The sequence below is a fragment of the Magnolia sinica genome, chromosome 18 (genome assembly GCF_029962835.1).
Source record: "Magnolia sinica isolate HGM2019 chromosome 18, MsV1, whole genome shotgun sequence".
Classification (NCBI taxonomy): Eukaryota; Viridiplantae; Streptophyta; class Magnoliopsida; order Magnoliales; family Magnoliaceae; genus Magnolia; species Magnolia sinica.
In genome coordinates, this window is record NC_080590.1 from 32344821 (window position 1) to 32362141 (window position 17321).

The 17321-nt window shown below is 40.5% G+C and overlaps 1 protein-coding gene across 1 annotated transcript; it reads left to right on the top strand.

Moving 5' to 3' along the window:
- The first annotated feature begins 13016 nt into the window (after positions 1–13016).
- On the top strand, positions 13017–13748 carry LOC131232341 (uncharacterized). The gene is made up of 2 exons (XM_058228575.1): positions 13017–13058; positions 13152–13748. Exons 1-2 carry the CDS (start codon positions 13017–13019, stop codon positions 13746–13748), a joined length of 639 nt encoding a protein of 212 aa, XP_058084558.1.
- The last annotated feature ends 3573 nt before the right edge of the window (positions 13749–17321 follow it).

A 17321-nucleotide genomic window follows, 5' to 3' on the forward strand; every position in this document is an offset into this window, starting at 1 on the left:
GCACGATCTTTGTTAAGGGTGCATTTATTTGCACCGAATACAATGAAATGTCATGATTAACCGGTCTAACTTGGTGCAAAATTTCATGACAGTTCATGAAATTTGGTGCAGCCTGATGGGGTTTTCCTCCTCAGTTCAGGGGAAAGACAGTGCGGCGGATTGAAAATTTGGAATAGCTCACCGCACTGCTCGACCGGTTGAGTGGGCTGTTCGACCGGTCGTAGGTGGCGCTCGACTGGTCGAGTGGGGCTCGACTCAAAGTCCAACGACCAATTGATATAATTTCTTCGAGGTGCTCGACTAGTCGAGGGAGGTGCTCGACCGATCGAGGACTCGGCTCGACCAGTTGAGCTTATGCAGATTTAAGTCCAGATCTTGTGCGAACTGCGGAAATCTAAGGCCCTTTCGTAAGGGGTGCAAAAGAGAGTTTCCTAAACTATAAATAGGGGTGCCTAGGGCTTTTCTAAATAATGCAAGAGGATTTCCTAAAGCTTTGCAAGAAGGTTGTAACGTTCTACTTCATAGTGAATTGTTGATCTGGACGAGGTCCCGTGATTTTTACCTCTTTAAGGGTTTTCCACGTAAAAATTTCGTGTGTTTCTATGTCCTCGTGATCGGTGAGATCTCTCCATTTTTTTATTCTCTTATTGTTTATTCATTCCTGCATGAGTGAAGAAGGTTGTAACGTTCTACTTCATAGTGAATTGTTGATCTGGACGAGGTCCCGTGATTTTTACCTCTTTAAGGGTTTTCCACGTAAAAATTTCGTGTGGTGTGGTTTGTGCTTTGATTTATTTCATTGCTTTATTATCCCATAATTCTGGTTTGTTTTGGGAGGCTAGATCCTAAGATTTTGTGCAAGACCCCTAACAAAGTGGTATCAGAGCTAAGTTCATTGAACGGAGTAGGATCGGTTTTGAATTATAAAAGGTGACTCATCAAGGATTATCAGCCTCAATAGTTCTAACTGGACCATATGGAAGGCTAAGATGGAGGACTTGCTTTATTGCAAGGACCTATATTCTCCAATTTTAGGCATATCAGCAAAATTCAAGGATATGTCTGATGATGATTGAAAGAAGATGGACCGGAAGGTGGTAGGGTTTATTAAACAATGGTTGGACGATTCCGTATTCCACCATGTGTCTACAGATACCTCCGCCGCTAGCCTATGGCTGAAATTACAAATGCTGTTTGAGAGGAAGACAGCCGGCAATAAAATATTCCTAATAAGACGACTTGTGAATCTCAAGTTCAAATATGGTGGTTCTGTGGCCGAGCACATGAATGAGGTCAGCAATATAGTAAACCAGCTCTCCGCTATGAAGATGGTCCTGTATGATGAATTGTAGGTTCTACTATTGCTTAGTTCATTACCTGACAGTTGGGAGACATTGGTGGTGTCTCTAAGTAACTCCGCGCCAGACGGAAAGATTTTCATGGAACAGGTTACTAGCTGTCTCTTCAATGAGGAGACAAGGAGAAAGTCTTAAGGATCTACTTAGCTAAAGGCCCTTATAACACAGGAACAGGGGAGAGGAAAGAACAGGAAGGGCGAGAAGGTCCGAGATAAATCAAGAGGCAAGTCGAGTACCAGGAAGGATGTTAAATGCTAGAATTATAGCAAGAAGGGCCACTACAAGTATGAATGTCATAGTAAGAAGAACGACAAGAAAGGAAAGAAAAGGAAAAGGAAGATGAATCAGATTTCACTGCGATCGCTTTAGATGGTGACGTTGTAGTTACTCTTTCAGTAGATTATGATGTTTATCTCACGGCTACGAGTCAGGACACCGACTGGGTGATAGACTCGGGAGCCTCTTTTCATACGACTCTACGCAAGGACTTCTTCACAAGCTACAAGTCAGGTGACTTTGAGACTGTGAAGATGGAGAATTCTGGCGTATCGAAGATCATAGGAGTCGGTGATATTTGTGTGAATACCGATGTGGGCTGCACATTGATTCTCAAGGATGTGAGGCACATTCCAGACCTTCGCCTCAACTTGATGTCGACGGGAAGGTTGGATGATGATAGCTATGAAAGCCAGTTTACTGGTGGGCGTTGGAAGCTCATCAAGGATTCGTTGATCACAAACAAAGGAAAGAAGTGTTACACCCTTTACAAAGCAAGTGTCAGTGTGTGCAAGAGTGGGTTGAACGCGGCGGAATATTCAGCTATTGACATGTGGCACGGGCATCTAAGCCACATGAGTGAAAAGGGTGTTCAGGTACTAACGAGGAAGCGGCTCCTTCTAGACATGACAGGTATACCTTTCAAAACTTGTATTGATTGTTTATCAGGGAAACAATATAGAGTTTCATTTGTTAAATCTGCTTCTCATGTTAATAAAGTGCATGCATTAGATTTGGTTTATTCTGATGTTTGTGGTCCTATAAGGACAAAAACCTTGGGTGGGGCATTGTATTTTGTCACTTTTATAGATGATGTATCTAAGAGGGTTTGGGTTTATGCTTTGAAATTCAAGGACGAAGTCTTTGGTGTGTTTAAATTGTTTCATGCTATGGTCGAGAGAGAGACAGGTAGATCATTGAAGTGCATCCGCACTGACAATGGTGGTGAATACATTGGCGACTTTCATGAGTATTGTAAGTCCCTGGGTATACGGCTTGAACAGACGGTTCCTAAGACCCCCCAGCATAATGGTGTAGCTGAGCGAATGAATCGCACCATTGTAAAGAGAATCAGATGCATGTTATCCCATGTGAAATTGCCCAAGACGTTTTGAGGAGAAGCAATGCACACTGCAGTGTATTTGATAAATAGGTCTCCATCAGCCCCGTTGAATGGAAAAGTACCTGAGAAGGTATGGACTGGACAGGATCCATCGTACAATCATCTCAGGGTGTTTGGATGCAGTGCATCCGTTCACGTACCAAAGGACGAGAGATCCAAGCTCGATATGAAGATCAAGTAGTGTGTGTTCTTGGGGTACGATGATGAAAAGTTCGGTTACAAATTGTGGGATCCGACTGAGAAGAAGCTCGTCAGGGCAGAGATGTGGCTTTTTTTAAAGATCAGTGTATAGAAGACATTGGTAAGCAAGAGAAGAACCAGCCTAGTTCTAGTGAGCTAGAGGACATAGATCCGATTATTCCTCACGTGGTGCCTGATGATGGGGGAGTACAGCAAGGTGCAAAGGACGAGGGAGTTCCTTTAGAAGATGGACCAGGAGAGCAGCCCCCACTTGATCCACCTGTTGAGCCACAGGTGAGGAGGTCATCTAGGGACAGACAGTCATCTAAGAGGTACTCGCCATATGAGTACATTATGCTGACTGATAGGGGAGAGCCAAAAGATTATTCTAAGGCCCTAGCTGACGAGCATAAGGGGAAGTGGTTGAAAGCTATGCAAGAAGAGATGAAATCCTTATATGAAGAGGTTCTTGCAAGAACTTAGCCTGAAGCAGGAGCAGCACGTGGTCTATTGCGATAGTCAAAGTGTTATACACTTGAGCAAGAATCCAAGTCAGCACTCCAAGTCGAAGTACATAGAGATTTGGTATCACTAGATCAAGGATACTTTGGAACAGAAGGTGTTACAGCTTGAGAAGGTCCACACGGATGATAATGGGTCAGACATGATGACCAAGGCTTTGGTCAAGGGCAAATTTGAGGTTTGTAGAAACCAGGCTGGCTTGAAGAAGGTGAATTTTTCCTAAGTCGAAAAGGGAGAGATTTGATGGGGTTTTCCTCCTCAGTTCAGGGGAGAGATAGTGCAGCGGGTTGAAAATTCGGAGTAGTTCACTGCGCTGTTCGACCGGTCGTGGGTGGCGCTCGACCAGTCGAGTGGGGCTTGACTCAAAGTCCAGCGAATTGATGTAATTTCTCCAAGGTGCTCGACTAGTCGAGGGAGGTGCTCGATCGGTCGAGGACTCGGCTCAACCAGTCGAGCTTACGCAGATTTGAGTCCAGATCTTGTGCAGACTGCGAAAATCCGAGGCCCTTTCGCAAGGGGTGTGAAAGGGAGTTTCCTAAACTATAAATAGGGGTGCCTAGGGCTTTTTTAAATAATGCAAGAGGGTTTCCTAAAGCTTTGGAAGGGTTTGTTAAAGGGTTTAGGGCTATCAAAGGTGTGTGTGTGAGAGAGAGAGAGAGAGAGAAAGAGAGAGAGGAAGCTTATAAAAGGAAAGTTATGCTCGTGGAGGTGATCTACTACGCAATCAACATCTTAGGGCTTCTGCGTCCTTGTGATCGGTGAGATCTCTCCATTTTTCTTTTATTCTCTTATTGTTTATTTACTCCCACGTGAGTGAAGAAGGTTGTAATGTTCTACTTCATAATGGATTGTTGATCTGGACGAGGTCCCATGGTTTTTACCTCTTTTAGGATTTTCCACGTAAAAATCTCTTGTGTGGTGTGGTTTGTGCTTTGATTTATTTCATTGTTTTATTATCCCATAATTTTGGTTTGTTTTAGGAGGCTTGATCCTAAGGTTTTGTGCAAGGCCCCCAGCACAGCCTAACACACCCTAAGATAAAATTCATGCTGGTTATGAGTTGCTCTTTGAATAAGTTGTGTTTTCTTTTCTTTTGTTTTTATCACAAGCAAGCTATGCAGGCAATGTGGTTATTTTTTATGAATGGTAGTATTCTGAAGTATATGTGAGGATGGGGACGTTGATCTGGTGGGCCACAGAATGGATGGGCTATAGGCAAAAGTCACTGTAATTGAACAACTCTTTAACCATCCAGTTGTTAAAAACTTTGTTGGTTGAATGTAGACTACTTCTGTAACTGTTGCTTCTACAAGTCACTGATAAAATGGCTGCTACAGTCCAATCCCCTTGCCTACTGGAATATGGCATATTCATGCAATGTCCCTCCAGACCCAGATCAACAGCCCCAATCTCACAAATGTTTACTCCATTGTTTGGATCAAGTTCGGTTATACGTGCGCGTGTTCCGAATGCACCAAAGCCGAAAGCGGCTCGATTTGAACCGAAGTCTTTTGACCCTATGTGTCAAGAAAGACCATGAGAACAAAAATCTTAAGGATTTGCCTTCTATTCAGCCACCAATCGTATGAGATCAAGTGATCTACGAATGGGAGGGTTCATCCTTCTATAGGTTCTTTTTGCCTTCTCATCGAAAAGACTTTCAATAACCGCATTAGCGATGGTTGTTCAACAGTAGTGCAATAGGGGATAGAAGATTTATCAAATAAGAAAGTTGAAATTGCATTAATGATGTTCGCAACAAATACAACTTGATGAGTACTTCCCAGTAGCAATGATAACGAAACTAAATACAAGATATTCTTCTTGCATTTTAGTGGCATAGCGTAGACAAAAGTACCTAAAAGAAACCATGATCCATGCTGAGAGTAATGATGCGCTGGTGAGGGATGGAGAGTTAAATAAAACTAAAAATAATTTTGACCAATCTTCCTTACGCTCTAGCAATGTGGTGTGGATGAAGGGCTTTGAAACTAAAAGAAACTACGATCTACTGAGTAGTGATGCGCTGAGGAGGGCATTCTCTATGTTTGTAGAGGCATCTGGCACTCCCCTCTCTTAGGGCCTGTTTGGCCGGGCGGATTAAGAGGGATTAGGAGGGATGGGATGGTAAAATCTCGGGATATGCCAAACGAGCCAAACAGACCCGATGAACTTGTTCCGAGATATAGCAAACCCATGGATCTTAAACCAATCCACTGACATCACCATCATTACCTTAAAAGTGATCCCATCCCTCTTAATCCCGTTCAACTGTGCCTGGGGCGTATTTGGTTGGAGGGATTGAAAGGGATTGGAAGGTAAAATCCCGGGATATGCCAAGCGTGCCAAACAGACTTGATGAACTTGTCTCGGGATATAGCAATCCCATAGATCTTAAGCCAATTCACTGACACCACCATCATTACCTTAAAATCCATCCCATCCCTCCTAATCCCATGGGATCTGTCCGGCCAAACAGGCCCTTAGAAGCCAAGTTTTCTCTTGGTCATGGAAGGCTAAGCTCCCTTAGGGGTAGCCAAAGGGAATAGCCTAGTAATATGTAAGTTTTCTTCTTTCATCAATAAATGTTTTAATGTTTGGTTTTGTCTTTCTTCCGCACTTAGGAGAAATAAGTATGTGAATGATAAGGAACCGTTAGTATGCAAGGAAGCTGTGCATGATTACATCCATACAAGATGTGACTCCTATTGGCTGTAGTGAGCCAACAGAGAGATTTTGTATGGCCATAGTGCCGTTTTCGTTAGCCGTTTGTTGATGATGTTAGGCGTTTAGGCATGAGGCGCTGGGCCTGGCCGAGTACTAACCTAAGGCAAAGACGAGATTCCAACAACTAAAGCGAGATGTATGGTCAATAAATCAGTGCTAAGCTTATTGCATTATAATGGCATTCTTATAATATATGTTTATATTTCTATATGTAATGGAGCATGGTGGACCATAAATCACAGGATTCTTTCCTAGTATGATGAAAAGAACCTTACATTACTAGTTGCTTAGTACCTAAGGCGAACCCTAGTTCATACATTTTGTTCCTTTCCGCGTATATACTTCTTGATGAGGACGTCACTACACGTACACCTTTGCATACATATCAGAAGAGGAGGTGGGCCGCGCCGATTTCCTTGTGGTTAGGAGAGTACCCATGATTGTGCTAAAGACCCCATGTGCATGTGCAAGCATCTGGAAGACCCCACACTGGGAAGATGCGCATGGGCTGCTTTATGGAGGAATGCAAACCGTTAGATCCCATCTTCGAGCCATTAATCATGGATCATCTACACTAGTTTTTCTTAGATTTTATCAGCTTATAGGATTTAGTTTTGTTTATGTTATGTTTAAACAACATTATGAGTGTTTCTAGTTGATTTTAGTTAAACTATGGCTATTTTCATCAAAAATCACAAAATAGTGTATTTATTGTTCGTTTAACCTGCATAAAATAAATAAATAAATAAAAAACTTGACCCAAGAACTGTTAGTTGCTTCTTTATTGGATACCCAGAAAGATCCAAAGGATTCAGATTCTATTGTCCATCCTATTTCATGATAGTCATTGAGACTGCGAATGCTAAGTTTATTAAGAATACTGAAGATAGTGGGAGCATGAACTTAAGAAACATCGTGTTTGAGGAAGAACGGATTGTGATTCTCACCACAATCATTTAGAGTAGTGTGTTTGCCCATCCAGCAGCGGACCCTGAGATCCCTATGGATGACCATTTAGAGCCTTAAATGCAACCCATTGATGAGGAAGCAAAAAACTCAATTCGGAATAATGAGTCTTTAAGACGATCACATAGAGAAAGAAGATCTGCGATTTCAGACAATTACATCGTTTATTTGTAGGAGCATGATTTTGACATTGGGACTAAAAAAGATCCTGTATCTTTTTCACAAGTCGAACAAAGTGCAAATTCTTATCAATAGTTCGATGCCATGAATGATGAATTGAAATCCAAGAAGGACAATAACGTCTGGGACCTTGTTGAATTGCTTAAAGGGATTAGGTCGATTGGTTGTAAGTGGGTATTTAAAATCAAATGGGAATCTAAGGGTAATATCAAAAGGTATAAAGTTAGACTACTTGCAAGAGTTTCAGTCAGTATGAGGACATTGACTTTAAGGAGACTTTCTCACCTGTGTTCAAGAAAAACTCATTTAGGATCATTATGGCTATTGTGGCTCATATAGAATTAGAGCGACATCAAATGGACGTGAAAACAGTGTTTCTCAATGGAGACCTTAGTGAGAACGTATATATGTTGCAACCAAAAGGTTTCAAAGCCAAAGGCTCGGAACATCTGGTCTGCAAGCTTAAGAAGTCCATTTATGGGTTAAAACAATTATCACGATAGTAGTACCTAAAGTTTCATGAAGCTGTTTCTTCATATGGTTTCAATGGAAACATTGCGGATGAGTGTATATATGTGAAAGTCAGCGGAAGTAAGTTTATTATTTTAGTCTTGTATGTTGATGACATTTTGTTGGCAGGTAGTGATATTGGATTACTACGTGAGACTAAGAAATTTCTGTCTCAAAACTTTGAGTTGAAAGATCTTGGTAATGTATCATTTATCATTGGCATTCAAATTAGTAGAGACAAATCATGTGGACTGTTTGGCTTGTCGCAGAGGGCCTATATTGATAGGCTTCTTGAAAGGCTTAACATGTAATGTTGTGTTCCTAGCCAAGCGCCTATTGTAAAATGTGATAGATTTGGCCAATTTCAGTGTCCTATAAATGACCCAGAAAAGGACAAGATGAAAGATATTCCGTATGCGTCAGCAGTAGGGAGCATCATGTATGCTCAGGTCTATATGCGTCTAGATATTGCTTTTGTGGTTGGAATGTTGGGCAGGTACCTTAACAATCGAATATTTATCCAAGAATGAACCATTGGATAACTGTTAAGAAAGTATTGCGCTACCTATAAAGGACAAAGGACTTCGCACTCACGTATAAGAGATCCGACCATTTGGAGCTGGTTGGATATATAGATGCAGATTTTGTGAGCTGTCTCGACAACAAGAAGTCCACCTCGGGCTATGTATTCATGATGGGTGGTGGAAGCGTATCATGGAAGAGCGTAAAACAGTCGATTACGGCATCTTCTACCATGAAAGCAGAATATGTAACTTGTCATGAAACCACAAGTCAGCCGATCTAGCTCCAGAGTTTTTTCTCAGGTTTACGGGCTCTACAGATGATCCCGAAACCATTAAAAATTTATTGTGATAGTTCAGCTACAGTTAACTTCTCCAACAACAACAACATTCACCGAGGTCAAAGCATATTGACATTAAGTATCTTGTTGTGAATGAGAGAGTTTAGAATCGCCAGGTGTCTGTAGAACTCATCGACATGAGGCAGATGATAGCGGATCCTCTCACTAAAGGCCTTCTTATTATGCTCATTAAGGAACATGTGACGTCCATGGGAGTTGTAGGTCCCAAGGATGTATTTAAGTAGTGAGAGTTTTCAGTTTTGATCCGATTATATATAGACATTTCAGAGATCTCTTTTATATGCATTCATGATTCTGTTATTCAGTTTATATCTTGCTTCTCCTTCAGTGTGCACTTTCAGTTTTGAGTAAGCAAGATTTTGGTTTGTGTCTTGGTGGCACATTCAAATGGACCACTTGAAGATAGGTACGTGTGATCACATTAGACGTGCGATCTTCATACCACACCCAATATTCTTGATCCATGTCGTTGAGGCTATTGGTATTTGTGACTGTGATTCGTCGCACTTCGAAATGTATAAATGTTGTGTTGACTACCACGATTCAATATCTATAGTTTTGATGGACTAGATCTAACAAGCGTTGCTCATAATTATCTAACGGTATTGTTTTAAAATTCAATAGGGCGCCCATTAGGAACTTTCAAAAGCAAATACATTTTTCAAAATTGTTTTCATAATTAAAATAAAATGTTTTCTTTTCCTTCAGGGCGTGTTTGGATCGCAGGCCCAGAACGTACAGTATTGTTTTATTTTAAAATATTACATTAACGCATGTTTGAATCGGATTTGAAATTCGATATACACTCGCCACCCTAAGTACGTCTCCGAACAGAAACGAATGGGCACGCGTCACTGCTCTTACATCTTCTCATATCGGGCAGTGCAACCGACTTCATTGCGTTGCAGACCAGGTTGGAAGAAAAAAAAATCCCCTTTCCTATGGTGTCTTGAGAGACCATTGCGCGAGTATATATCTTCTTCCCTCTTCTCTGTTTGTCTGTCATTCTGCTAAAGAGGAGAGTGTGCCTCTCCATTTGAATCTGGGACATCAGCCGGGATGTACGCCCGTCCGTCTTTGACGCAGACGAATATGCAATGAACTGTTGTGCTGCTTCATCATTATAAAAATCGATATTCTTCTCCCGTATACCCATCATTCTCACAGACTCTGAAAGAGCAGGTAATGCATTTTCCATGGTTTGCAGTATTTCAAGTATAGTCCGATCATTATTTTTACATGACAGCATGCATTCTATGTCTTCTGGATATACATTCTCTCCATGCACCTTCTGTTGTTGGAGCAGTCGATTATGGTTATAGAGACAGTTCTCTCTTGTATCCTAGGAAGAGTCAAAAGTATGCAATACACATGAGAGACAATATTCTTCAGAAGGAAATCTTTATTTTTAAACTGCGTATCAGAAGAGTATCCGGGAGATGGATTCACCTCCCGACACCTTCAACATGACTTGTGCATGTCATAGAGTATGTGAGTAGATGAACTCCACCAACCAAAATTAACTTTATTTCTTAGTTGCCTATAAAAGACACTTCTGTCTTCTATATTCTTCCACGAAATGTAACAGAGAAGAGAGAACTAAGTTCTGAAAATTTTTTGGGCTGCGTCTATAACATTCAGAGGGTATTTCATTGTCGAAGGTAATATTCCATCTTCTTTCTTACATGATTTAAATTGCATGGATCTCGTTTTCACATATACTTGATAAGATGCATCTTCCGCTGAAACTCTGTATTGATTGTATCCACTGTATTATTTGGAGATGTTCATTTCCTATGATATATCTCTGAAGGACCAACAACTAATATCACATTTTGTATACTATATTTGATAAATACACCTTTATCATTTTAACTCTATACTCAGATGATTGTTCGATATAGTAGTATTTGGAGATGTTCATTGGAGATGTATCATGTGTTATATCTGAGACTTGACTGTAATATGTTGAACTGTTAAATATAATTTGCATATTTAATTTCGTCTAAAGAATCCATATACATTGAAATCAACTCATCTTCTGTGTACCGGAATTCTACTATGTATTAATTATGTTATACTGTCATTTGCACTAATAAATAGAAAATCTTGAAAAGAATAACAGGTGACAAACCCTTCTATCTTATGGGGCCTGATAGTAGTGAATCTAGCTGTGATCAGTCCTCCAGTAGTGAATGGAATAAAAATGAAGTAGCAGCTGCATTAACAGCGATTGTAGCGTCTGCGTGTGTCATGGGAGCTGCCGAATATTATCGACGTTATTGTATAAAGGCTACGCCTAGAGGTGGTAATATAGAGAGGAATAGATTCATAAATGGAATCATTAAGAAAAGTGATGCTGAGTGCCTAATACAGCTAAGAATGAGTCGAGATAATTCTTCGAATTGTACTCTTTAATTAGAGATAAAAATTTACTTTCAGATTCAAAGAGATGTAGCTTAGAGGAACAGGTGGTATTGTTTCTTCACACTATCGGCCATAATATGCGAAATCGTGTCATTGGTCATCATTTTTCAAGGTCTGGTGAAATAGTTAGTCGTTATTTTTATAGAGTTGTTGATGTTGTAATTGGACTATATCCCGAATATGTAAAGTTCTCAGGTTTATATACTCCGAAAGAGATATCCGATAATCATATGTGGTCGTCATACTTTCAGGGAAAACAATTCTTATTTCAAAAATAAATTAAATAGAATGTGTGCTAAACAGTAATTAATAACCTAAAATTCGTAATAAATTTCTTGTAGGATTGTATTGGGGCACTTGATGAGACTCATATCCCTACATATTTGACTAAGGAAGCCAGCGCCACCTTTCGAAATCAGAAAGGTTTTTTGTCTCAAAATGTAATGGCGGCTTGTACGTTTGATATGAAATTTATATACGTGCTTGCGGGTTGGGATGGTTCGGCCTCTAATGCTCATGTTTTACAAAATGCATTAACCCGTCGACCAGATTGTTTCCTTGTTCCTCATGGTAAATACAGATTATTGTTATTTTCTTAAAGAGTAAGGCAATGGCAAATGTCATATCCTTAATATACATAACTTGGTTTGTGTAGGGAAATGCTATGTGGTTGATGCGGGATATGCGCATTCTCCTGGGTTTATGGCACCTTATCGAGATATCAGATTCATTTAAATGAATATCGTAAAGGACGAAAGCCTGCTAATAAGAAAGAACTCTTTAATTATCGTCATGCACAGCTCCAAAATATCATAGAGTGTTGTTTTGGTCTCTTGAAAGGTCATTTTCCTATACTACGTGTCGCACCACAGTACAATTTTATAACTCAAGTAAAGATTGTTATAACTTGCTGTGTTATACACAACTTCATTCGTGTGTGTGGTGATGATAGATTTTCAGTGACAGTTGAGGATATTGCAGACAGTGATGAGGAAACGTCACCATCTCCTGTTGACATGACTGCAGCCAAAGAAGATCGCGCTTTATCTCGCGTGACTGATAAAGCAAGGGAAGACTGGGTGAAAAAGAGGGATGACATTGTAGATAGGATGTGGAATGACAGTCTCCCTCGGACCCGATAGCGATGTTGATAATTTTAAGTTTCTGAACATGTATATTATTATTTTGTGTAACAGCAGAATTTTTTTGTTAATCATCTGTTTTAGTTTAGGATAGTTGCTGAATTTATGGTTAAGGTAGTGATGGGTCATGCATGGATGTTATGGTATATGTACTTAGACTATTTGGTAACTGGTACTTTTAATATCCTATCATCATCTCTCCATTATGTGAGGACAGATATCTGTAATGTTTCTTAATATCATGTTTTCCTATTCCCATTAACTGTTACTAATGTGTAGGTAATATGAATTTCCTATGGAGTTCGTACAAGGGGAAAAGATCTCTGTTTCAATCGGGTTCCCCTGCATGGGACACATGCTCCCCTAAAAAATTATCTGCAATACCGAGTAAACAATTTGGTAGCCCAAGTAAGAGAAACGCCACACCGAGCAAAATTAGAAAAAATACAGGTAGTAGGATATCTGGTCGGGTTCAATGGTCGGATGATATGGACAATGCACAAGTGGATGCACTAGTGGAACAGGTGAATCTTGGAAGAAAGAGTGATATGGGTTTCAAACCTGAGGCCTACAAGACTACAATAAATGAAATCTCTACTAGATGTGGTATTCATCTAGAGAACAAACACATCTCAAATCGCTTACATTCATTGAAGAGAGTTTATTAGGTTGTCCAAGACATGCTCAACGCTTACGGGTTTGGCTGGGACAATCAAATGAAAATGGTAATAGCAACTGACGAAGTATGGGATGGGTATATTACGGTAAGTAATAGCTATAACTTTTTGGCTGATATATGTAATCAATGGAAATTGCTGAAAAGTTGCTAACGAGACTACATCAACGCTGTTTTACAGTCACATCTGTTCGCCGAAAAAGTCCGTGGAAAACATATCGAAAGATTCACCGATCTGGCTTTCATGTTCGGCAGCGACTGTGCCCATGGCTCATTTACGAGCACCGCTTATTTGTCACCATTGTCTGGTCGTCGTCGATCTAGAAATGAATTCAATACTGATTCTGAATCCGATGATATTGGGACTGAGACAGTTCGCCTTTCCTCTGATTCTGGGGATGACCACGATAGTGGTTCAGCCTTTCGTGCCATCGATGGATCACAGCGGGTGCACAGTGTTAGAACAGTACTTGTAGAGACCTCTAGGGGCTCAAAAAGTACTAACTCAACCGCAACAAGCTATACCCGACAAAAAAGGAGTAAGGCGAGTGATGTCATCGGTGATCGAATGGGAGAAGTGGCTGAAGCTGTCAAGTCTCTTACCATCACAATGTCTCAGGGCAAAACAATGGCTACACTGCAGAGACTATTGAGCATACTTGAAAAAGTTGATGGTCTCAGTCCCGAGGACCAAATACGGGCTGCCCAGTTGATGCGGGGGGATCTTATTAGCGCTGGATATTTCTTGAAGATTGGCCATGAGAAGAGAAAGGAGTAGGTACAAAAACTCATCGAACGTAGTGGCCCAGTCTGATAACAGAAATCGTGTTTGATAAACATTAGTGAGGAAATTGATGAAACTAAACTTTTTGTTTGTTTTGTAAAACCGTTATGTTAGAATGGGTTTAGATGGGTGGGTGCTCATTAGAGCACATATTACTCTGCTTTGTTGTTAATTTTGGATTGTGGTGATGCTGATGGTTACACCATCAGTAATTTTGATGCTATATATATATATATATATATATATATATATATATATATATATATATATATATATATATATAAATGTGAAAGGAAGTATAAATATACTACAGTTCAGTTGACTTAATATGGTATACCAGGCAATGCATGCAGCTTGGTTATAGCATTGACCTGCATTTAAGTCTGTCTGGCTCTTTTACAGAGGTTTACAGTTGCTGTTTTGGAGATGTTGGATCTATTACAGAGGTTCTACTTGCTGTTTTGGAGATGTTGGTTCTTACAATGTTTCATTCTTATATATTAGTCAAATGCTATGGTTGATATAATCTTAAATTCGTCTGTTGTTTTTAAGACTGATTTCATATCATCAAATTGCAACTTGTATAAGTCTTCATTCAAGTGAGCAGGGTCTGTAATATTCTTTTCACAACAACCAGGATTTGAATCCATCTGTCCGATGGGTATTATTATGTCAATTTGGGTTTGAAGGGTGACTATTAGGTGAGAAAGAGCATGTTTATTTTGTACATAGAATTTCAATTTGGCTTTCTATTAATTATAATATTCATTGCATAATTTTCAAGAGAGATGTTTTTAGATCTATACTTTCAGGAAAAACACAGCTTCATCAGTCATTGCACATCCAAACTGACAGTAATTGGGTTTTTTATAGGTACAAATGGAGAAATACTATGTGGTATTTGTAGGCAGGGTGCCTAGAATTTATGAGAATTGAGAGCTTGCTCGGGCATAAGTAGAGGGATACAGTGGGTGCAGACACCAATCATTTAAATCGTACGCATCAGCTGTGACAGAGTGGACGAAATTCAAGGTCTGGATTTTTCTTTCTTCTGCATTGGTCTGTTTCATTATTGAACATTTTTTCTAGCTATGACCAGCTTTGTACAGCATATGATATAACAAAATAACAAATGGACATTCGACTTTAATGATTGTAGGCCACTCAACATAATGTTGGATCTTCAATCAATCCAGTTACTCCAAGCTGGGCGTCAGCAATCAGGACCGAAGGCCTCACCAGAAGAGTCGAAAGTGAGTCTACTTCGTTTCATCGTTTGCCTTCAAGACCTGAAGATGAAGTTGGGATGCACCTTCTTCGTGAGCTCAACTCGGAAGAGAATGGAGTTGATATAGAAGGAGGGATTATGCATGCCATTTTCAAGATGATTATTGGAGTGATGCTCATATACGCAGTGATATCTTGGTTTGTTTCCTCGCTTTGATGATAACAATGTTTTACAATTGCTTCGCTGGATGACTGGGGCATAGAACACATAATTGCTCGGACTTAGAAAAAAGCCTTTTTGGGTTTAACTTGTTCATAACGTTTTTTTTTTTTCTACTTTTTTTTTGTTAATGTTTTCTTTTAGTTTAAGGAAGTACGTAATTAGGTATTTGTATTAAATGTATTACATTTCTGTTATCTATTATCAGGTTTTATATGTTTGTTTTTGGGTTATCTATATGCTGTGGACCGCAAGGAAATTAGTCGGTTGTCTTTGGCCCACACCTTGACATATGTGCTACAACCACTGATCTTCGTGCATACGAGACAGCCAAGATGAAAGATTCATAGGAGATTTATCTTAATCCAGATGTTTCGTCGACCCCAGCATGTTTTCTACGGTGTGGATTTATTGTGCACTGCATCCTGGACAGTTTGGATGAAAGACATACATTGTGTTGGTGCCCCCCAGAGCATTCGACACCATCCATTGGGCGATGTCAAGTTTTAGTAGCCAATCTGTGGTCCATAGCAACTAACACATGTGGTCTATGTTACGAACTTTTCGCACTAGGGAGTCCTTTCCTTGAACAAACACTGAATTGGGTATATCCGCTGAATAGATATCCAAGGTCACTCCATACCAAACATTGTATTAATCTATGATAATACTCATAAATACAGTGTACAATGTCTGGAGTATACGCGTTATACATTATTACATCGCAATACAATACTATGCGCGAATCCAAACACGCCCTCAGAGATTAGTGAAACCCAAGTGGGAGAATATAAGACTCCCATCAGGTGGGCCACACATGATCATCGGTTCAGATCTGACCGTTGGATTATTCAGATTAAGCGATTCAGTGGGCCCTACTACAGTTGTGATCATTGTATATAGGTTTGGGGCAGGACGCTTGAGCCAATGTCCCTATACTTAGTTATTAAGCCAGATATGGAAACATACGGTGTGGAGACCCTAAAAGGGAGAAGTGTGATGGGTAAGCTTCTAGCTCTTTTTTCTATAAATAGATGTCTTGGTCCCCTCACCAACACAAGCGAGAAAACCCTAGTCTCATTGAAGGTTCTCCTAAAGGTGTGAAGTGCGGAAGATCAAGATTCATGTCGGCGGAATGTCTTCCCAATCAGGTATGCTTTTAGGTTATGGTTTTAAATCTCCATTGTTGATGCATAGATGATGTAACACTCTGAAAATCGGGGGTCGCGCATACGCTCGACTCCCGAGTTTTCGAGAGTCACTTTTAAACGATTTCATTAATGCGTTTAATCAGGTTTAGTTGCGCAGCCTGGAAGTTCCTGGAGCATGAAACATAATCACGCCAGTCTACTGAAATGAGCAAAAAAAACAAACATACATTCATATACATGTCCAAATGTATGAAAGGGGCGCATATGGCGCTACCCAACAAAATTTTAAAAGAATAGCAAGTTCAAAAGAATAGAACTGAGCCCCCTACTCAGTGATCCAATCCCGCCTCTCAAGCTGGCGGAGAACCCTCCATCAACTGGAAGTATGATAGCTCGTCCTCCTCGTCCAAGTTCGACTCGCCAGGTTCCTCCAGTCCTGAGTCACCTGCATCTATGAACGGGTCTGGTTGGTGTTTTAAAACACTGTCCCAGAGTGGGAGTGAGTGATCAACTCAGTGGGTGCTATTAGTCTCAAGTTATCACAGGCATCAATTATAATATGATCTTAATAAAAAGCAGACAATCACATACGTCTAAGTAATCTTATTAATGCGCATGTATGCAGCATGACATGATGCATGCCCTCACCACAACGCTCCCTCGAGCGATACCATCTAACGATCGCAAATGACAACACTCCCTCAGTGCGACCTCGACTGCCGAGTTGCCACCCTAACTAGTGCGATGCAATGTGATCGTGTTAGCCGAGTTATTAGTTAGGTCCATTCATCCAGTCAATTGGGGAATCTGGTACACCCCACGTATCAACGCCCTAAACGGGTTGCGAGGCCAAGACCCCCCAATACGTGAGGCCGAGACCCCGCGGTCCGTGATCCCGTCGGGTTCCTCATCCCCGACTTCAAGCACATGAGGAGTGCCGTGAGAAAGGGATCGCTCGTGGTCACTACG

Bases quoted from the DNA above. Each gene is read 5' to 3' on its own strand.
- LOC131232341 (XM_058228575.1), top strand. From the start codon at position 13,017: ATGGTAATAGCAACTGACGAAGTATGGGATGGGTATATTACG. The intron at 13,059-13,151 runs GTAAGTAATAGC...GCTGTTTTACAG, and splicing joins TATGGGATGGGTATATTACG to TCACATCTGTTCGCCGAAAA.